At 44.3% G+C, this 23,190-nt stretch overlaps 1 protein-coding gene across 3 annotated transcripts in view; it reads right to left on the bottom strand.

The window, feature by feature from the left end:
• PTPN14 (protein tyrosine phosphatase non-receptor type 14) overlaps positions 1-23,190 on the bottom strand; it is a 181,499-nt gene that overhangs the window by 97,365 nt on the left and 60,944 nt on the right. For 2 of the 3 annotated variants that reach the window (XM_043569056.1, XM_043569059.1), the window contains exon 2: positions 10,801-11,128. In XM_043569056.1, coding sequence (XP_043424991.1) covers positions 10,801-10,974 — 174 coding nt within the window. In that variant the 5' untranslated portion in view covers positions 10,975-11,128. Of the gene's footprint in view, positions 1-10,800; positions 11,129-21,090; positions 21,353-23,190 lie in introns of those variants that run through there. The other variant, XM_043569058.1, reaches the window with a different exon arrangement.

Genomic DNA, 23,190 nt, shown 5'->3' with positions numbered 1-23,190 from the left:
GAAAACCAGGCATGTCCTTGCCTACTTAAGACTACAGACCAAAACACTCTCAAGGATATTTTCAAATGCATGTACTTTCAGATGGGAGCAATGATTTCCCCAGCTTTGCTCCATGATGTTTTAAAAACGTTTTTATTTATTTTTGAGAGAGAGAGCACGACCAGGGCAGGGACAGAGAGAGAGGGAGACACAGAATCAGAAGCAGGCTCCAGGCTCTGAGCTGTCAGCACAGAACCCAATATGGGGCTTGAACCCACGAACCATGAGATCATGACCTGAGCTGAAGTCAGATGCTTAACTGACTGAGCCACCCAGGTGCCCCTACTCCATGATGTTTTAAAGGGCCAGCTCACATAAGCAATCTATGCATCCCTTGAGCAACAGAATGCCAACACACAGAACCAAGGTTATAGCTCCATCAACTTGGACAAACTGCCTGAATTCTGACCCTATTTTGTTCGCTTCCCAGCTTCGGTGAGCCTGGTGGTTTTTCTACGGTGACTGATGACGTAGAGGAAATGAAATGCGGCTGAGTAGAAAGAAGACGAGCTGTGAGGTCTACCCACCTCCGGGCGCTTGCATTCACTGTCCTAATAACCCTATACAAATTCCTGAGGCTCCAGAGGGTCAGAGCTCCCATCTCTAAGACGGGGTCGTACTGCTATCATGCACAGGCTGTGAGGGGTATCAGGGACATCGTGTCTGTCCACTGTGCGCATGGCACGTGTAAATTAACTGCTTCGGGAATGGTGCTCTCTGTGGCTGCTACTATCATTATCAATCATCGTCACCATCGGTAAATGAAAGCAGGCAAGCCTCAAGAAATCGTTTTCATCAGCACTCCTGGCATGCCTATGAACCACAGAATTAGAGGATAGAGGTTACCTGGAGATAAATGAAAAAAAGCAGGCAAGAGTAGAAGCTGGAAGGCCCGTAAGTAACATAAAAACCTAAAAGATGTAGGAAGAAAAATCATCACAAAATTGTCCCTCCGCTCAGATGTGCTTTAGTCTTACAGGTGTTTATGGGACACTGGAACATCGCTCTGACGCTGTCCTAGGGGATCTATGATGTAGGCTTAAGCTAACCTTAAAATGAGGTAATCTGGGTACTTAACAGACCGTCTGAAAAGGGCCCAAGGCAGTTCTGCATTATACTGAATTCCAAATGGACACAGTGTTGTGTAAGGGTATGTCACTGCATTTTGGGTGGCTAGGAATGAGTCTGCATATAATAAATGAGGTAATATATATAAACAGTGACATGCTACGTAACAGTTATTTTCTTTGGAAAAGAAGCCCTTTTATAAGCCTGGGTGGAGAAAGGGAGGGACAAGCTTTGCAGTTGCTTAACAGGCCAGCCATGATTTATTAACTTTCACTAAAAGCAGTCCTGACATTAGAGGGTATAATTTCATGATCATACTTCATTCAAATTACAACAGTCACTCAAATTAGTAACATTCAAATTAGAAACGGTCCACATTAAATGCATAAACATCCTATAATCAATTTTGCCAAAAAAAAAAAAGAGTTTTGGTTTTTTTTGCCCCCCAGAGGACACAGACTACCTGAGTGAGCTACCATGCATTTATCCAATGGAGTAACTATATTACTACAATATTACTACTCAAGAAATGGGGTGTCCAGCATAAGGCAGAGCTGAGAGAGGCGGGTAACCTGGAAGATACAGTTCCTACCTAAGAGGCCAGAATAACCAGTTTTAGAAGCAATGAACTCAGGGGCGCCTGGGTGGCTCAGTCGGTTAAGCCTCTGACTCTCGATTTCAGCTCAGGTCATGATCTCACGGTTTGTGAGAGCGAGCCCCACATCGGGCTCTATGCTGACATTGCGAAGCCTGCTTGGGATTCTCTCTCTCCCTCTCTCTGCCCCTCCCCTGCTCGCGTGCATGCTCTCCAGGGCGCTCTCTCTCTCAAAATAAATAAATAAACATTTTTTTTTTTTTTAAGCGCTGAATTCAGTTATCTGGTGGGAAGGAAAATCCATTTACGAGATCCCTAACCCCACACCATTTTGTGAAGCTATGCCCAAAGTCACCTTCTCTATTCCCACCCTGCCACCCCCACCCCATTCTTCCTCTAGCTATATCCCTGCCCTGGAGTATTCAACAGAGGAGAAAGACTCTGTCTCAAAGTTCTTAGCCTGCTCTATTTAAGTTCACGATGCAGCACGAGTTTATTCTGCCGTATCTTACGCAGTGCCTCTCAGGAAATAGCATCAGAAACTAACCTCTCACTTAAACCAACAAGTGCATCAATCAACTTCCTGTGTATTAGCCAAGGGACCATTAATCCCCTCAGGCCCAGCTGAGACCACACCAGGCTGGTTCATAATTGACTTGCCATCAACTCCAGCTGAATTCTGAAAGCTGAGCTTCCCTGCTAACCACTGCCCCATGATTTAGGAGAATGTGGTAGATGATTCCAAACAGAAACCACCTCCTCCGTGGCCAGAAAGATCCCATCATATTGCCCGAGTACATACCCCCAAACAGTTTTGTTTAATCTCTGAAGCTCCAAACATCAGCCAGGTCTGGCGAACCCTCACGATACCTCTGGGTGAGCTATTAATCCCATTTTATTTCTCTAGTTTTCTTTAGAAAATGGGTCTGGTTCCCTTGAATTCTGCAGTGAGCTCACTGCAGTGAAGAAAAAAGCAGACAGACGAACCGGTGCCCAGGGAGAGGAACCCCATCTGTGAATCAATGACTAAAAATGCACTACTAAGAAACAGTGTAAGGAAAGATGCACTAACATGACATTTTCATAGGAGTAGTTTCCTGGTCTATTTGCTTTGGAGTTTCTCATTTTAACACAGGAAGCATAAATGTATGCGCGCACTCAAAAATATGCTAGTTTCTTAAGCGGCAGATTTGTGTGTGAATATTTTAGTGCCAAAGTAAGATCCAAGCACCAGGAAAAAGATTCTAGTGAATAAAGGCCTTTAAAAATAGTCTGGGGGTGTTCTGATTTGTTTGTTCATTTATTTGCAGAGATAGTGGAATCCCCCACGTTAGCTGTGACTAGGGGAAGATTCTTTTTGAGGATTTTGCTTTTCCAGTTTTGTGACCAAAGACGCATCTTTCATGCTATCTGCAAGGGTTACAGATGCTGTCTTGGCAATGGCCAGGGATTAAATCCATGATCTTATCTCAAGCGTTTTGAAGAGTTAATCATCCAGAAGCAAACGTTTAAAATATCTTGCATTACGCTGTAATTGGTTGCCTGTCATACCCAGTGCTTCAGTTGTAAATTAAGAAACAGAGAGTTGGTGTAGCTCCACATAAAATATACAGGAATTACATACAGGCATTAAAACTTTCACTGAGGCATGGAAAATACTTCAAAAGATGACTATAAGCAGGCTCTGAAACGGCACTTCACGCTATTACATTCCAACGGCTTTGGAAAATAAACCACTATACATCAGTCGGATGACTGTAAAAAAACAACTTGTGTGCAATCAACCTCTACTCTGGGTAGGTCTGGGATTTCTGGAACTGACACGTCTATAATTAACAACTGCACCCCCTTCATTTTCCTAGCCAATCTTTCACAAAAGTAGAGGAAAAGACACTGCAGAGTCACATCGACCCAAGAAGCAAACCTCATAACCAAGAAAAAAAAAAAATCACTCTTCTGAGGCTGTACAGCTCACTCAAAATATACAAAAAGATGAAGACTTACGAGTTAAGACGGGGGAAATTACTTCACCTACAGTCTCTTGTATCTAGAAACCAGACACGGGTGCCAGGTTGCCTCAGAGAACGGACGTTAAGCTAGTAAGATTTCACGTTATAATCTTTATACAGACAAAAAGCAATACAAAATTCAGAGACCAGACATCTCTCCCGCAGTCTTCTTCAGCTGATTCTTAATCAATGTTATTTTAGTCCACTGCAAATACAAACGTATATGGATACGGGGAAGCAGGCTCCAAAACACAGCAATTTCCACTATTATCAGACAGGGCCAGGAAATGAAGTATTCCATTTAACCGAATTCTCTTATAATTGCACATTACGTTGTTACCAATGCCCAAAAGATTAGCATAAAATCAGACCATAGATATATCCTTAATGTAAGTTCACTTAAGCTAGTCAAGATTCAGTATCTTTATAAACTCTAGCTGTTATGAGAATAGCAAAATGTGGGACATTCCTACTGTGCCCACAGCTTGGCATAAATCACCTTTGAGTTCAAACGAAAATATAAATTGGCAAAAGAACAAGGGGATAAATCTGAGGACAATCACCCACCCTATGAAATGATCAGGGATTCTTTTTTAGGCTCCTTTAAAAACCAGAGCTGTCAGTCTAGTCTTCAGGGAGGTCCAAGAGTTATCGAATTCAGCATTCTCAAGAATAGATTCTCTGTCTTGAATAGAGTTTAACTATGAAGGTACCTTTGTGAAATTACTTATTCTTCCTCCATTTATGATTCTCTAATTAAAAGCAGAGTCAGGAGTATCCCTCAAGAAAATAATTCTAGCAGGTTTCTATATTTTATTAGAATCCTTTATATTCCAATAAAATTCTTGATAGTCATTATTACTATTAACATGGCCTCCTTGCCGCTCCTAGCACTGTTTAGCAGAAATATAACGTAAGCCACATCTTCAACTTTAAATTTTCTAACAGCTACATTTAAAAAGTACAGAGAAATGAAATTAATTTTAAATTTCATTTAAAATAGTGTATTCAAAACAGTAGGCTTCCAACATGTAACTAATATAAAAATGATGAGATAGTTTAACTTTTTTTTCATGCTAGATCTTCAAAATCCGATGTGTATTTTCATACTTACCGCACATCTCAGTTCAAACTAGCCACACTCCAAGTACTCGATGGACACATGTGGCCAGTTGCTATCCTAGTGGACTATACAATCTTAATAACTATTCAAGGAATTGAAAGAGTTTTGGCTCAATGTATGATCACGGCTTCTAATAATTCAAGCCATCTAAAAATGAAACCAACAGATTTATAAAAGGGTCAGAGCCCCATCTTTGGAAGGGTTGTGTCACAGTCCAGAGAGCCCATGTGATGTGTCACAGAGAAGACTGCCATATTGAGTGCCTCCAAGTGCCAGGCTCTGTAATACTAACAACTAACAAAACTAACTCTTTTAACCCTTCCAACAACTCATGGAGGTTGCTACTTTACCGTCTCCATTTACAGATGAGGAAACTGAGGCACAGAGCAGTTCAGTAACTATCCAGGATTACACTGGTGATAAGCGGCAGAGGCAGGACTCAAAGTCAGGCAGTTCTCACAGCCATGAAACCTGCTGCTTCTCTGTGCAATTATTTTTAAAATGTGAGAATTAGTCATAAGACACATTATGTTAACTACTCCTATCTTATCCCAGGTCAGTGATTCTCAAACTGTATTGGAAGGTAGGAAGGCCACAAGGAGCCGGGGTTCCAGATAACCATCCCCTCTGCAAACATAACAGCTCTGTTTTTTCCACTTAAGTTCCACCTAACATCTCATTTGGAGAAATAGGTGACATCCATTAATCCAAACGTGTTTTAACTATATTCTGAGCCTTGTCATCTTATGTCTTTCCCTTAATAAAAGTTCCTTGCCAGAAATTCATACCCAATTTTTTTTCTGAACTTAAAATAATTAAAAAAAAAAATTTCCTAAGCAGTTCATTTTATTTCCCGTAGCCAGGTTATTAAGTTCACCCAGCTAGCATCTCTGTCCTTCCTGTCACCCCAATCCTCATTCTCTTTCTGCTATTTGGTTCTTTTCCGAAAATGCAAGGTGTTCATGTCAGTCACACTCTGCCTTGAAGTCCTTAGATGTCTCCCCATCTCACGGCAGCATTTTATTCTCCAAACAATTCAAAGAGGATTTTACAGAAGGCTAAAATAATTGTGAAACACTGAGTTTGACACCTTTAAAAAAAATAGCATTTATGGAGGTGTTTCCCAAAGCATTTTACTACACTCCTTTCTGCCACTACACATGCCCAGGAATTCGAACAGTGGAGGCAGCCTGCCTGGGGTTGAGGACAAGCCCAGTCACGGCCAGAAGGTCATCCTGTGCTGTGATGGCCCCGTCTGTAACATGGAGACGGCCAGAGAAGCCACTGCACAGAGTTGAAATGAGAATCAGATGAACTGATATGGGGAGGGCACTCAGCACAGTATGTGACATTAAAAGTTGGAGATTTATTTTAATTATTCTTGTGACACATTTTAGACACAATGTCCTACAGGATCCAGTTAAAACTCCCTGGCTAGATACATCAAACCCTTCAAAAGCAGTCTCCTGCCTGCCTTTCTACACTCCTACCCTCCCCTGCCATGACCTCTCCACCCACCCCTCCACCCACACACACACACACACACACACACACACACACACACACAAACAGATCAGTGCAAAATGAACTCTGCCCTTCCCTGAAAATTCCACGTGCTTTCCTGTTTCTGTACCTCAGCACGGACTGTTCCCTTTGCTTTGTTTCTTGTTTGTCCTATTCTCTAAGCTCTAGGGTTTCTGGGATCGGGGACCCTCTCATGTTCAGCTTCCCTTGGGGCTTGATTGTATTTGCTGACCCTACGAACCAGGTCTGGGTCCTCTAAATGCCATTTGAAATGGCAGCACATCGATACATTCAAAACCAGATGTGAGCCTCATAAAGTCTACCATATGGATACATGTCATTATACATTTGTCAAAACCCACACAATGAACACCACCAAGAGTGAACCCTAACGTAAACGATGGATCAGGGTGATGATGATGTGTTAATGTGGGCTCATCGCCTGGAACACATGTTCCACTCTGGTGTGGGGGAGGGGATAGGACTGGGGGGGGGGTGCAGGAGGTATGTTCCACTGCATTCCACTCGGTTTTGCCATGGAGCTAAAACAGCTTTAAAAAATAAAATACATTTTTAAAATGACTAAATGAAGTGGCAAAACACAAATTATAATTAATGTAGATCAAGAATTAAATCAAAGTTAATTTTCTTTTCCTAAGATAAAGCTCTTAAAATGTCTACGATACATCTACAGAACACTTCTAAATTTTTGTTTTTAATGTTTAATTATTCTTTTTTAAATTTTTTTAATGTTTATTTATTTTTGAGAGAGAGACAAGTGCAAGCAGGGGAGGGTGAGAGACACAGGGAGACACAGAATTCAAAGCAGGCTCCAGGCTCTAAGCTGTTAGCACAAGAGCCCAACGTGGGGCTTGAACCCACGAACCATAAGATCATGATCTGAGCACAAGTCAGACGCTTAACTGACTGAGTCACCCAGGCCTCCCAATGTTTATTCTTGAGAGATAGAGAAAGACAAAGCACAAGCAGGAGAGGGGCAGAGAGAGAGGGAGACACAGAATCTGAAGAAGCTCCAGGGTCTGAGCTGTCAGCACAGAGCCCGATGTGGGGCTCGAACCCACAGACTGTGAGATCATGACCTGAGCCAAGGTTGGACGCTTAACTGACTGAGCCACCCAGGCACCCCAACTACAGAATCCTTCTAACAGCAAAGCCAAATACCCACCAGATCTGAGTTCCAAGCCTTAATAAAGACTCAACATTCTGTTGTATTTTAGATAGATTTCCACTTTCTCCTCTCAAGCTCCATCAACTCTACTTGGAAAATGACCCAAATACAAAAAGAAAGTCAAGTGAGTAGAGCAGACCCCGTGTCCATCCCCTCCTCCTCCTGCTTCTGGGGAAAGAATGCACTCCTCCTCCAGGTGTGTGTGTGCAAATGAAGAACAAAGTAGGAGGTTGCATGATCTCATCCTGTCGTTTGAAAGTAGCTATAGCATTGTTTCACAAAAGGCCATACCTTCCATGTCATCTGTCACAGAACAAAAGCATACAATCAAAAAAAAAAAAAAAAGAAAGTGATTTGCTCTAATGTGAATGCGCCCATTTAGAGCATGTCAAAATAAAGCCAGCATTAAATGTCAACCCCACCTTCGCATTAGAAGATCAATCACACTGCAACAGACACGTGACAGCAGAATCCAGACTTCACTGCTTTGTCTTTTGTGACAACACAGTTGTGGGCTAATCCGGGTCTGACCTTTGCCCTCTCACTGAGAGAAGCAATACTCTGCTGAGAGTAATTATTACCGTCCACATCTCCAGACCCACCTCCGCATGCACCTTAGACTCTGCCTGGGGATTCACAGAGATGCCTTCTTGGCCCCCAAGAATGGCACCTGCTTTTGCATCCTTGGATCTTCAAGACTCCAGTTCCCCCGGCCCTGGATGGCCTTGCTTTCTTTGCCACCTGCTGAAGTCCTGTGCATCCTTCAAGTCCCCGTTCAGAGAGTGACGGCTCTGTTCATCCTTCACTGAAACTTCCTCTCCCCCCCCCCCCCCCGGGGCCACAGTGGTCAGCAGCACAGACTGTGTACTGCACAAGTCTAAGAAGAGCTACTGCCTTTCCGGCCTGTACCTGCATTGCATTTTAGCATGGATTGCATTTAATCTTGTGTTGTTGTTTTTTTTTAAGTTTATTCATTTATTGAGAGAGAGAAAGAGAGAGAGTGGGGAGGGGCAGAGAGAGAAAGAGAATCCCGAGCAGGCTCCACCCCGTCAGCGCAGAGCCTGATGAGGGGTTCAAACGCATGAACCATGAGATCATGACCTGAGCCAAGACCGAGAGTCGGGTGCTTAACCGACTGAGCCACCCAGGCGCCCCTAGATCGCATTCAGCGTTAACTGCTTATTTAAATGCTGGATTCCCCTACTCACCCGTGCATATCTTGAAGACAAAACTACACCTTATTTTTCTTCCCTCATCAAGTCCTAACACAGCGCCTGGCACATTGCAGTTGCTCAAGATTTTCTTCAATGAAAAATTTTGTTCAAGACTCTCAAATTGGGACGGTTGTCAATACGAGATGCAGCACTATGCATTTTCCATACTGTATCTCTTTTAATATTTACAACAGTCCCATAAGATAAGTAAGGTTATCATTATTTCCACTTTATTGGTGAGAAAACCGATGCCCAGAGAAGCACGGTAACTTTTCCAAGGACACCTAACAAATGACACAACTATAATTTGAACCCAAGTCCAGGAGGCCAAAGACCGAGCCTATAACTCCTTCAGCACGTGCTCTACTGTCTCCCAGTATATGCAAAGAATAGTTACTCCCCCGTGAGTTACAGAGAATATTCAAAAGTGGAACCAGTGCATATCTTTCGTAAACGATCTAGAACGAACATTTTCACAAGAAATTTAGACCAGTCTTCTAACCAACCAACCTCCAGTATTAAGGTTTTTCCTTTATGCCCATGCACATGCATATTTTTAAATATGTATACCCCAATGTGCTACTCATAAGCCAAAAGGAACCAGCTCTCAACGGGCAAAGGCAGCACCTTTTCCATGTTTATTTTGCTGGGTCAGCTACCAAGCCACATGTAGCTGTGCGACAGGAAAGTCTCCCTATACAGGAAAAGAAACTTCAAAGGAAGCTCTGATCACAGAAACCGAAGTATAAACACGAAGACCGGCAGGAGACAGAAGGACTCAGGTGAAACTGTCCCCAAGAATACAACAGTTGGCCTGCGGAGGATGCCAAGGGGAGAAGAACTTCCCCGACCCCAATTCCTTTGTGCATGTGGAAGAAGGTGGGTCATGAGGGGTGTGGAAGACATCAAACACCATCACCTCCAGAAGGCACCACCTCCCAAACCAGCACCCTGAGGTAATGGGCAATGTGGTCACAGGGCCCAGGACAACCACAGAGCTTTTCCTGCTCCTCAAATCTCAGGGGCTTGCAGTCCCTTCTGCGCTGGCAACCACTGAATCATACCACCTGACCCACTGGCCACTCTGCCCCGGGGCTCTCAGGACGCATATGCGTGTGCAGGGTTCTCACCAAAGAATTAAGACTGGAAGACTAAGGGCTTGCTTCTTATAAAGGACATACTCTCCTAGGAGAGTTCCTTTTAAAGAGTGATAACATGACTGCCTTCATGGTCAACCCTGGCTTTGTTTAAGCCCAAAGAAGTCTAGGAATGCCTGGGTGGTTCTGTCGGTTGGGTGTCCAACTTCGGTTCAGGTCATGATCTCACCGTTTGGGAGTTCGAGCCCCATGTCGGGCCCTGTGCTGACAGCTCAGAGCCTAGCCTGGAGTCTGCTTGGGATTCTGTGTCTCCCTCTTCCTCTACCCTCCCCTGCTCGTGTTCTGTCTCTCTCTCTCTCTCAAAAATAAACATTAAAAGAAAAAATTTTTTAATAAATAAAAAAACTTAAAACGCTCACAGACAGCAGAAAGAAAACGAGGGTCATGAGGAATCCTGAAAGAAACAAAACACCCATTTTATATGTGCCCACAAAAAGCCTCGCTGGTCATGCTCGCTTTAAATACTTTTTCAATTTTTTCCCCTCTTTGAAGAGGAAAATATAGAAACAAACAAACAAAAACTAAAAGCAGCTGCATCCATCCCCTCTGTGGGCGTTTTCTCCTAGATGTTCAGCTGGAATGCCAACCCGCTCCACGGCTGTAAAGAGAGACAATGACTTTGGACGTGACACGGCCCCCCCGCCCAACCTCCTCATAGAAGGTAACAAAAGGGAAGCCGCCACCCCAGGCGGGGTCCTGCTTGTCACGGCACTGGAGCAGGCCTCCTGATCCACTGACGCTGTGAGATCAAGCCTATGCCAAGGACAACAGGATCCTCTTAAACAGGAGGCTGGGACTGCAAAGCACGGCAGGTGCCAAGAGACAGGTGGCCAGTCCCTTGAGTGAGTTCTGGCTCAGATGCCCGCCCACACCCGCTGTTACCTCTCGCAACTCTAGCCTCTGGGCCACGGCCTCCAGGCACTCCTGCCCGGTGCTCTCCACCGACAGCGTGCACTCGATCACATTGCTGTCCAGCAGGCGGATCCGTGTGACAAAGCAGTTCTTGCTCAGGACGTTGTAGCGCCGTGTCCGACGGAGCTTCAGGCCGAAAGGCATGGCTGCGTGGCCCTCGGACGCCGCCTTCCTATCCCGGCGCCCACGCCCCTGAGATGGCCTTAGCAGCTTCGTGTCTGGGTGATGACACTACCGCACGTGCTCCTCCAGACGCCGAGAAAGGTGTCCATGCCCGGTGCGGCGCTGCGGAGGATCGCTGCGAACAGAGAAGCAGCAAGGTCATTGGCTGCAAGGGAGGCTGAGGATGCCGCGGCGTACGACCCGCACACGCGAGCACACGCCCCCGGCCGGCCGGACGTCCACGTTCGAGAACCAGGAAGCTCTGCAGCCCTCAAGCCTCTTGGTGGAGCCCATGAGCTCTACCTGATCTTTCAAGAGGGAGCTGATGAAATCCGTTCGACAGCTGAGGACGCGGAGGATCAGAGAGATGAGAAGACCTCACCTAAAGACGCACAAGGTGAATGGCAACGTCAGAATTCAAACCAACGTCTATGGGCCTTGAATTCCCATGCTTTTTTCACTGCACCATCCTGTCCACTCAAGAAAGCAGTAGCGGTGGAACTGGAACACTGTGTAACTTCTAAATAGATCCTCTCATTTCAACCTCATTAACAGCCTGATGGCGTAGGCTTTCTGTTCCCCCCCTTTTAACAGGGGAAAGAAGTGAAGCTCGATGATTTACGTGACTGGCTGATCCTGAACTTAGAATCTTATCTTGCTCCTTCTCCCTCTTTGCAACACTGCCTCCTTCTTTACCTTAACACTATTTACCTTTATTTTTATCTTAATATTTATTTTGTTATTTACTTTACACACTTAGAACGGATGATAGAAAATGAAGAGAATGCACATTTAATGGAAGTCAGCAACTTTCTACACTTGAAGAAGTTTTAAATATATGAATCTAATGCATTTATTATCACAACTCTGTGCTCTTCTTCACCAAACAGGCAGTTAGATGTGGGGAACTGCCCTACCGTCATTTTGGTCTTTTACAAAATGCTTGACGCAAAAGCCTTGCCACCAAATTAAAGGTAATTTACTTAACTAATAGTGAGATGTACTTACACCCTCATGTCCCACCAAATTCAAGGGATGACACTGCCACGGAGAACACAAGAAGAAAACAACAGCAAAAGTGGCTTTACTGTTCCGCTCTCACTGGGAGTTTCTTCATCGTTATCTTCCAAAGAAGCCAGAAATGTTCAGACAACCTCTCTGTTCACCTTTCTCTTCTCCATTAAGCCCAAAAGACTATCTCTTGCTCATGTGATTGTTGTGTTAACTCCATTCCCTAAGTCAAGCAGATCCAGCCTGACTTCACACCTTTCATCCAAAGAATCACCTCGGAGCCCCCTGACACTTAGAGGGGCAAATATGAGTAACTATTTACAGGCATTCCTGAATTAATAAATAAAATGGCTTTAATATTTAGAAACCACTCCCTGTCAGTACCCCAGGCCTCACAGAGGTTGTCAGGGCACAACCCTACAACAGAGCAAAACATACTCCCCAGACTCCCTCGGCCGGTCTTTGATGCCTGCCCTCTGGCACATTCCTTAGCATGACAGGTATGTTTTATGATGGCTTAAAATACACATGCTAGAGACTGTGGCTTGGTAAAACCTATTAACATTTCTAAATCACTTTGTGTTGGCAGACTGTCATGTTTACCTCTAAGGGAGACCAACCTGATGATCTCCTGATATCTGCAGGAAAGACTACACAGGGACCCACCCCAAAAAGCAGAAAAAGAAGTCAGGACTCAAATACAGAACCCTGAAGAGTTGACTGCTACACATTCCCTCACCTTGTTGAAGAACAAGGCAGAAGACAAAGAGATTCAACTCGTATATTAACCAGGGAGCCTCAAACAGAAGAAATATTTGCTCCGTGGGCATAAGCCACACTTCTGATCCTGGGCTAGGCGCTTTACATCTGGGTGTGCCTCACCTTAAACACCTATGAAAGAATGTGGCCGGCCGGGTACACCTTTATCCCAGCCACTATTAAAAACAATCCCTGCTATATATTCCATAGGACGCCATCCAGAACACACAGTTAGAGAAATAAAAAGTACACTGCACACCAAATGCACAGATAATGCAGTTTGTATAATAAACAAAAACACATGAAGTACTGGGAAAGAACGTAAATTCCCTAAAACAATTAACCATTAGGGCCACGTAGAGGTGACATTACACAGAACTCTCACTCTGTATTTTATACATTTCTAAAGTGTTGTAACGTTTTACAATCACCTTAGATTACTTTTGCAAATAAAGATTAGCTTAAAATGGATTAGCTACTAAAAATGGTATGTCAGAAGCAACATCTGCCAATCGGGCAGTGTATCTCCTAGAAAATACCGATTTTTTAAAGATTTTTTTAAGCTATTTAAGTCTTCAATTTGCAAGAAACTTGCTAGGTAAGGTAGCCACAAAAAAGTTGTAAGAAAATTGGTCTGAAAAGTCAGTGACATAAAATATTGAATGGGGGGGGGGTGCCGGAGGGGGGTGTGGTGTTCTAGAGTAAAAGAGATGTAGGACTTATAAAAACAAAATGCAATATGTGAACTTCAATCAAATCCAGGGTTAAAAAGATACCTATAAAAGACATGAGGCAATTAGGGAAATTTGAAATAGGGAACAGAAATGAGATGATATCAATGGATTACTAATAAATTTCTTGGTTTTGTTTTTTTTTGTTTTTTTTGGTTTTTTTTAGAGACAGGGAGTGCACAAGCAGTGGAGAAGAGCAGAGAGAGAGAGAGAGAGAGAGAGAGAGAGAGAGAGAGAGAGAACCTCAAGCAGGCCCTATGCTCTCAGTGCAGAGTCCAACACAGGGCTTGATCCCACCACCTTGAGATCATGACCTGAGACGAAATCAAGAGTCGGATGCTCAATCGATGGAGCCGCCCAGGCGCCCCTCTTCTGTTATTGATAGTAGAATTGTGCTTGTGTAAACAGAATGCTTTAGGAGATGGCAGTGGGTATATCTAGGGGTAAAAATGTCATATTATCTGTAATTTACTTACAAATGGCTAAAAACCCAATGCATACATATACAGATTCAGAGTCGAACAAACATGACAAAACATTAATAGTTGTTAAATCTGGATGGTGGGCGTACAGATATTCACTGCACTGTTCTTTCAGCTTTTCTGTATACCTAAAAATGTTCGTAATCAAAGGAACAACAACAACAAAAAAAAACAAAACAAAAGGCAACCCTCAATACCGGTACTAAACAAAGTCCTTACAGCTCGGGTGAAAATGCAGCTGGCTCTTTCTATGGACTTCTCTAATCCCTCCCTTTCTTTGTCTGAACTCCCACATCATTTCTGCCTATTGTAACATAGCAATCAAACTTGTGTTAATAGTATTAGCAAGGCTGACTCTAAACTCTTCCAGAACTAGAGACATGTTTTCTCCGTCTTTAACACCCACATCTTTTACCTAAATTAAAAGTTCATGGCATTTATGCCCAGAACTCGTGCGGTTGGAGGGTTGTGCTTCTGGAAAGAATTGCCAGGCGCTCATTTAAGACACCCCTTGCTTTAGGATGGGTCACACCTAAATGATTCCAGGTAAACCATCTGTGTGACACTAATCTGTAAGAATAGGGTTAGAGGAGATGATCTGTTAGTCCCTTTCAGTGTTAACATTTTGATAGTCTATGAATTATCTGCCGTGTTTTTAAAAATGTGTATTTATTTTGAGAGAGAACACACATGCACATGTGCAGGGGAGAGGCAGAGAGAGAGAGAGAGAGAGAGAGAGAGAGAGAGAGAGAGTCCAAGCAGGCTCCACTCTGGGCTCTATCCCTTGAACTGTGAGATCATGACCTGAGTGGAAATCAAGAGTCTGACCCTTCACTGAGCCACCCAGGCCCCCCCTAACCACCATGTTTAAGGTCTCAAAGAATCCATAGCACTTGTATCATGAGTCCATCTCCTAACCATTTACAAAGGCACACAGTTCTACAATACACATGACCCAGCACTGTCTGGGTTTTAAGCCTCCTTCCTCTGCTTTGTCCTTGATAGACAGAGAGAGGGAGGATTAAGATATGCCACCAGACAGGAGCACCTGGGTGGCTCAGTGGATTAAGCGTCAGACTTCAGCTTAATGATCTCTCGGTTTGTGAGTTCGAGCCCCACGTCAGGCTCTGTGCTGACAGCTCAGAGCCTGGAGCCTGCTTCGGATTCTGTGTCTCCCCCTCTCTCTGCCCCTCCCCCACTCACACCATGTCGCTCTCTCAAAAATAAATAAACATTAAAAAAAAAAAAAAAAAAAAGATATGTTACCAGACGGGAAACTGGATGTGAAGTCTATCACAAACAAGTCCTCTCTGGGACTCCAACAACTTTCCCTGTGTGGCTCTCAGGGGCCACCCATATCATATTCACTTCATCACATGAACATTGTAAAACCTAGAACAAAATGCCAAATTCTCATAAAAAGGTCACATGCTTATGAAACTGTAGATTTTCCTGATGATACTGGATTTCCAAAAGAGCTCAAACTAGGGGGTCGTCAATTCTATTTGCCAGGAGATTTGGTTTTGTTTAATGGAAACTCTTTTAAAAACTGAAGTCACTTAAAGGATGAGTTTTATTTGTCCCCTCTTCAAGAACATATCAAGTAAATAAGGGAAAGCTGCAAATGTTGCTTCCATTCATGGAAGTTTAAGGAAACAGACTCTTTTCTTGGTTAGTACACATAGTAAAGCCGATAGTGCTGACTCATGATGTTTTTTTTTTTCAAGACAAACAGCATCTTATTCTAATTTCCAAACATCATCTGCTGATCCTCTTTTTCACAGATGTAGCTTAGTGAGAAAAGTAGCATCGGATAAAAGAGTTAGACCCCAGCCCTTTAGTGACGAGAGTCACCGGGAGTAAGAAGCAAACGTGAAGGGTGGCCTGGGTGGCTCAGTCGGTTGGGCGTCGGACTCTTGATTTCAGCTCAGGTCAGGATCTCATGGTTCATGGGACTGAGCCCCACATCAGGCTCTGCGCTGACAGTGCATAGCCTGCTTGGGATTCTCTCTCTCTCTCCCTCTCTCTGTTCCTCTCCTACTTACTGTCTCTTCCTCAAATAAACATTAAAAAAAAAAAAAGAAGAAGAAGCAAATGTGAAAAAAAAAAAAAAAGGACAAGGAAAGTACCAACAACTCTGACCTCTCCAGCTCGGTGGGTATTCGTGTGAAGGGACTGGAAGTAAATGTTAAAGGCTCCCCCAAAAGGAAGGACACCCATGTGACAGAAGGAGTGAAGTCAGGGGCACAGAAGGTCCTCTCTAAGAACCAAAGTTAGCTCAGGGAAGGGAACATGTGCACATCTTCCTGCAGGAACTGGCCTAAGTGCACACCCAGCAACTTAACCTTTCCCTGCCTCAGTTTACTCATCTGTGAAGATAATACCCACCCTGCCCAACTGCGAGAAGTAAATGAGAAAATGCTTCTGTGGAGCACTCAGTGGCTATAAAGGTCCCTTTCCTCTTCCTCCTCATACAGTAAGCCCAGTTTGCTCAAAGGATAGCAAAGCAGCCATGGAAAGGACCGGAGTACGTGACCACCTAAGTCTTAAAAACAAAAAAACAGGCAAAGCAGAGAACACAGAGTTGAATGCAAAGCGATGACAAGTCCAAGGGTAGAACCGTGCATTGTCCCAGCACTCCACCTTGTCATCCTCCAGTGTACCGTCACCTAGAGCAGAAAGGAGCCAATCATTAGAAGAAACGCTCCCATACAGAGCCCAGCCTAAGTGGGTAAGAAGGTTGCGGCCTTTTCCTTATCTTAGTCAATAACATGCTTGCAGTGTCTGGTGTGAGGCAGCTGTTCTTTTTTTCAGTGGAAATTGATTCCCAATTGCTGTGGGTCTTAGAATCCAAAGGGCTGTATCTCTACAGCTGATGGCATAGCACAGTCTCCCTCACCCCAGAGAAACTCCCGTGTGTGTCTTAGCTCCCCAACAAGAATCTTTTTTTCTTTTTTTTTTTTTAACATCTATTAATTGTTGAGAGAGAGAGACAGCACGAGTCAGGGAGGGGCAAAGAGAGAGGGAGACACAAAATCTGAAGCAGCTCCAGGCTCTGAGCTGTCAGCACAGGGTCTGATGCGGGGCTCGAACCCACGAACCGTGAGATCATGACCTGAGCCGAAGCAGGACGTTTAACCGACTGAGCCACCCAGGCATCCCCACCACAAGAATTTTGAAGGGAGAGAGCTATGTCAGGTTTAGATTTGTAGTCGCCTTTGGATGTGGCAGGGCGCTAAATAAATATTTGTCACTATGATGAAAGAAAGAATGAATTCTGAAAGGGTTGAGTTTTTGAGGCCAAGGTAGGGCAGGGGCCTCCAGGTGACCTCAGTGGCACCTAAGGAATTTGGAGCCTTAGATAGATCCGACTTGGAGGGTGTGAGAAAGGCTAAAAAGTGCAGAGAAGAGGGATGAGAAGTTATTCAGCTCACTGGTGCTCTTTGGGGGTAAAAAATTGAACTCACACTTCTATAAGAACATTCCCACCCAAGCCTGTCTTTTCCAGCCCTTGATATGTCTTAGACTGGGCGTGGGCTCAAAGACCAGAGAGATGCTACATCCCATGGAAGTTCTTTGCCAAAACAACAAGGGAATTACTGATGTGATAAAGAATCCCAGTGTGCCAACGATTGCCCAAAGCAATTTGTAGGGATATTTGCTCTGTAAACACACTTTAAGGGCCTTTCATAGAATAAATTACAGCAGAAGAGGACAGGACATACAGAGAAGCTTCAAAGTCACTTCTAAAACTCATTCCTGACCGATCAGCTTCCTAAGAAGATCTAATATGTAAGTTTCCATCTTCTAACAATCAGCTGTGGATTTCCAGCACCTTGTACTTTCTTTTTTCCCCCTAAACATATCAACAAAACACCTGCCAAATGGAAAACACAGAGCAGAGCCAGCTTTCTCATAGAAAAGTCAGTCGGCTGATCTAATAAATTTTAAATATGATGAGTAAGAAGTGGAGAGACCTTTCATAATATCAACCAAAGACAGCTTAATCCCCTTTACTAAATTACCTGTACTAAATTTCTTTAGGGAAAAGACAGGAATTAAAATCCAAATCTTAAACGCGGTCATCTTTTTATTTCCCATGCTATATTACGTACGCTTACTTCTGAAATCTGAACAAAAGTTCTGAAATCACGAACATAAGCTAACTGCTGTTCCACTGCATTCTATATTTACTAACAGTCTCTGGCATTTTTCCAGCATTCCATATTACTACAACTCCCAAGCACACCTCACAGAACTATGTAACCCTGGTCTGGGTGTGAGAAAGGAAAAAATGATGCAATGAGTCCATCCTGTGTATAAACACGCATGAGGCACAGCTCAGGTTTAAAAAGTACTATGTCATTTTTCTGAGGAGAGTTTTAAAAAGGGGTAGAAGGGCATGGGGAAAAAAAGAGTATGGGAAAATGGGAAATGCTTTCTCCGATTCCCCCTTAAAGACCAGCAGAGAGGAAGGTAGTTCGTTTTGGTGAAAATTAGAGTTAGTTTCTTCTATAAATGTTAGTGCTATAGAATCCCCAAATTACATCCACACATTGTATTATTCGAAGCCAAGCAAAATTTTGTGCGAGGTTTACAACACAAGCCCCTAACTTTTAGTTGCTAAATAACTACAAAAACAAATGCAGAATGTCCACGTTTTTGAATTTCTTCCTTTTCCTCCCGCTAACTCAACTTCAAACATTCAGTGGTGGGATGGAGAGAAATTTGTCCAAATCTGGAGCTGCACTGCAAGTAAGAACAAAGATTCCTGCTACAGGACCCCATCACAGTGGTACCTCACCTCCACGAAAAATGGCTACATAGCAACTACATGTGTGCACAATGTCTCCGAAAACCAGGAAATGGAGGCAAACATCCTCTGAGCAATCAAATATCACGAAGTCCTTATTAATGCTCTGCTCAGGACACAAACAAACACAAACCACCCTCACAGTGCATTTACTCTGACTTTATATACCTTACATACCTTGCTTCTTAGCCCTTAGCAGACTGAAAGGAGATAAAGAAAAGTATGCTGGCAGGGAACAGAGAGGCAATGAGGGAGGCAGACTATAAAATTAAGCATTCCACAGCACGGAAGATAGTATCGAAAGTACCCTGTGGTAAATATGGATGACGGAATAACACCCGGCATATTTTGCTTAAGATGGCAGTAAAGAAATATACTTGTAAACACAGTGTAACTTGTAAACTTGTAAACTCCTATCCATAGTGGTTAAAAATAATCAAAAAAAAAAAAAAAAGTGGTTCTTGAGTGGTAAAGCTTCTATTACCTGGAATCCCAACTCCCCCACCCCAAGCAGTGGTTCTCTGTTGTTTATTCCTGCTCTAATACTCAGAGCAAAGCAGTTTGGTGAAGAATCAAAGGCTGCATTTTCGACTGTTGGAGGGGAAGGGCAATGATCTGTGAGGACCAGCAGTTTGAAAAAGCCCCCCACAGGTAACTGCTGAAAAAAAATCATTACCCCATCCCCCACTTTGAGGATCACCGCCCTGAGGTCTCTAGAGAGACGTGATCTTCCCACAGGAAGGATCTCAAAACATGAAAGCTTTCATTATTGACTTCACTGAGACTCTTAAGGCATTCAAAGCACATCTTGAATATTTTATAGATAAAATAATATGTTGTCTGGAATTTACTCAAAAATAACAGGACTGGGGTGGGTGTGGGGGGGCGTCTGAGCAGCTCAGTGGGTTAAGCATCTGATCTAACCAGATCATAACCTCATGGTTCGTGAGTTCAAGCCCCGCATCGGGCTCGCTGCTGTCAGCACAGAGCCCACTTTGGATCCTCGGTCCCCTTCTCCCTTTCTGAACCCGCCCCCCGCTTGCACTGTCTCTCTCAAAATAAATAAATAAACTTAAAAAAATAATAATGGGAAGGGGACACTGCGGGGGTCCAGATAAAGCAATATTGGCCACGTAGTTGCCAGCTGCAGTTGGTGGCAGACAAGGCTCATACCTTTCCTTATGGTTTTGTATGCGCTTGAAATTTCCCACATTAAAAAGTTGTTTTTTCTTTCTTTCTTTCTTTCTTTTTTTTTTTTTTAATAAAGACGTCTTTCTTAAATGGCACTTCGTAAAGCAACCTGGCAAAAATCCTCCACTCTGTGGAGCTATGTTACAGAGAAAGGGGGTCAGAATTCTTCCTCCATGTAACCCCTCCTGCCCCTCCAAAAGAAAACTTACATTTAACTAGATCAAATTGAGAGTGAGCATTTCTCATTTCATTGTTAAAAGATGGCAATAAAAATTCTTTTTGCAGGGAAAGTTGACAGGCTGGATAAAAGTACAAAGTGCAACCAATGGGCAGAGGGGAAGGGATTCCTCCTGCCCAACCTGCTTAATCGACTGTATCAGAGCACCTGACTCTGGCTTACTTCTCTGATGAGCTTTCTCTGTCTATTCACGCCAGGAATGCTTTGTCCTACGAGACTCCACCCTTCTTTGAGAGACAGTAGAATCTGCAACTCTCCAAATCCAGTTCTTTCTGGTGTCAGTGTCTACACCCACAGTGATGTGCGTCCTGGAATGTCACAGCTAATCATAGCCGGGAAGTAGAATGGGAGAGTCCTGTGAGTGTTGGAACACCAAGAAGGCAATAGCAAGCACCTCCATTTTTAAAGCAGATATGATGACAGAGGCATTTTCCTGAGCATTATCTCCAATGGTCTTATGAGACGGTGATTCCTAATGCCCCCATTTTTACAGACGACAGCACCAACTCTGGAGAGGTTAAGACCTTGCCCAAGATCACACAGTTACTAAGGATACCACCTGACCCCACGTTCTTACTCAATGAACCATGTTAAAATACCCAGAAAGGGGGTAGGAAACGACCTGGTGATATGAAAATAACAATGACAACAGCAAACAACCACATTCTATAAGGAAGGCTTCAATATGCCATCTGCAGTCTATCTTTGCTCAGCCCGAGTGGACTCGATCCAGATATGGCAGAAATGGATCCTGAGGCCGGTGACTCAATTTCAGTCCCAGGATGTTCTATCCAGACGGCATGGCAGCAGAATCAGGGTCTTATCCCTGCCACAGCACCCCATACCTCCTCCCCCCGACCCAGTGCCTCTTACCTAGACAACCTTCCTTCTACGGTTCCAGTGTGTGCAGCAGAGAGGGATAATCCCAGCACATCAATACAAGCTCTTCAAAAACCAATTTGAAAAACACAGTTACAAGAGCAACTGGAGAGGTTTTCCAGCCTGTTCATATGACTCATCATCAAAACGAAAGAAATTCGCTGAAGGTAAACATACCTCCAACCTGCTTCACTCACCCTCCTCTGGGATGTGCACCCTAACGGGGACAGAGCTGACCAAGAGAGGGGTTCTTTGTGAAAGGCTGTTACAAGTGACCTCCCTTAGCAAAGTTTTCCACACCTCCCTCTCCCGTTTCCTTCCTGTCCATGCCTGAATTCCCTCAACTCCCCTTGCATGTCCAGAACTTTCGGATGGGAGGACTCACCCGTGTCACTTCCTATCCAAACAGAAGCAGCAGCCACGCAATCTCTGCCAACTCTCTTCAAGGGGGTCTATGCAGCTAGTGCCCAGCTTCCCTGGGTACGTCGCCATGTTCCTTGGTCTCTCTGGCCCCATCAGTGAGCCTCACCCTGATGTGGAGTGATTTCCCTGCATCAGCCACTTACAGGCTGTACAACCATAGCTCAGAGGCTGCCTCCCTTTCTGCATTTATACTATGGGGGTGGTAACAATACCCACCAGGTGCAGCTGCGGGACTACACCCGTTGGTAACATATCAAGGGCTGGCACAGAGTCTGGCACGTGGTGAGCACTATTTGTATGTTTGCAGTCACTGTCCTTATTATTGTTGCTGTTTCACTGAATACTGCAGGAAGCCCAAGGAAACACAGACTGCCAACGTTCGCAAGTGTATGAATCGCTTTCCAACAAGCCAGCGTTTGTAGAATTTCAAAAGCTAAGGCGATTTGTCACAAGGAGGCGAAGCATGAATACAAGACCCCTAGGTCTCACTGACTGGGAACCACGGACAGGATGCACAGTGGGCTCCAGAGACCGGGACCAAGTCAGTGAGTCAGGAATACAACCCAGCGGGTTCTGAAGCGTTAACGATGCAATCACTTCCCCGGAGCCAAGTAGCTGAATCAGAGGGGGGAAAAAATGGCCACAGGTAGGAGCCAGTATCAGCTGCTACCGAGTTGCATGCTCCCCACTGGTGTAAGCAACTGTCAGTCACTGACGGGAGAAAACAAAGCTTCTAAACAGCGATGCCCATGCTACCGGCTGGCACCCACGCGATAAACAGACAAGCACACGTGCACAGACACGCACAGGAAGCCCATCGTAATTGTCCTTTCTTCCCTCGGTCCCCTGCCTATGAGACCCCCACACACAACCCAAGTGGGTTCTTGGAAAAAACTCGTGCTGTACATTAAGTAGCCCTCAGTGACATGACAGAGAAAAGCACCTGTTGCCAGCACGGTCACTTGGCTGTCATAAAAACACTGTTAGCATGCTAACATTCCCGCTACCGTTAGTGACCTCAGACCTGAAGATGTGCTCAGTGGCCTGCATCAGAGCTGAGCAAGCCGAGGCCTCTGGAGACACTGCTGCCCGCGGGGAGGGCTCTCCCCCTGGGCAGGGGATGACTGCAGCCCGGTAGGGGATGGGCGGAGGAAGGAACAGGAGCAAAAACGTCAAGTGCTTCGGTTCCCGGGTCGGACTCTTCGTTCTTAAAAGCTGAGAAACTTAAATTTGTGCAATATCTAACAAAGCCATATCTAATAAATACGGCGAGTGCTACGCAGGGTAAGCGTAATTCAAGAGGCTCCCTTTGCTCTCTTGACTTACACCTATGTTTCAGAATATTAAGGATTTCAAATCTCCCTGCAGACAAACCCTGTCTGCCGAAATCTTGGTACAGAAGCAAAAATATCGCTGGGAAAAGAAAATGCGTATCTATCCTTCAACTAGATGGTGAGAAGCCAGGAACCAACAACGCTTTTACAGCTTTTATCACCCCAAACCCCTTTGCACTATAATTAACGCACACTCTAACTCAGCAATGCCACTTTAAAAGCAATGGGTCTTAAGGATCGCGTATAAGGATGGTGCAGCAAACATCATCCGTAGTAGAGGGTGGGGGCCTAAAAACGACCTGCATATCCATGACGGAATTACGTTTGAATGCACTCT

Source organism: Prionailurus bengalensis, chromosome E4 (assembly GCF_016509475.1).
Source record: "Prionailurus bengalensis isolate Pbe53 chromosome E4, Fcat_Pben_1.1_paternal_pri, whole genome shotgun sequence".
Classification (NCBI taxonomy): domain Eukaryota; kingdom Metazoa; phylum Chordata; class Mammalia; order Carnivora; family Felidae; genus Prionailurus; species Prionailurus bengalensis.
The sequence above is the reverse complement of the archived record's forward strand: the minus strand, read 5'-3'. Positions and strand labels throughout refer to the sequence as shown.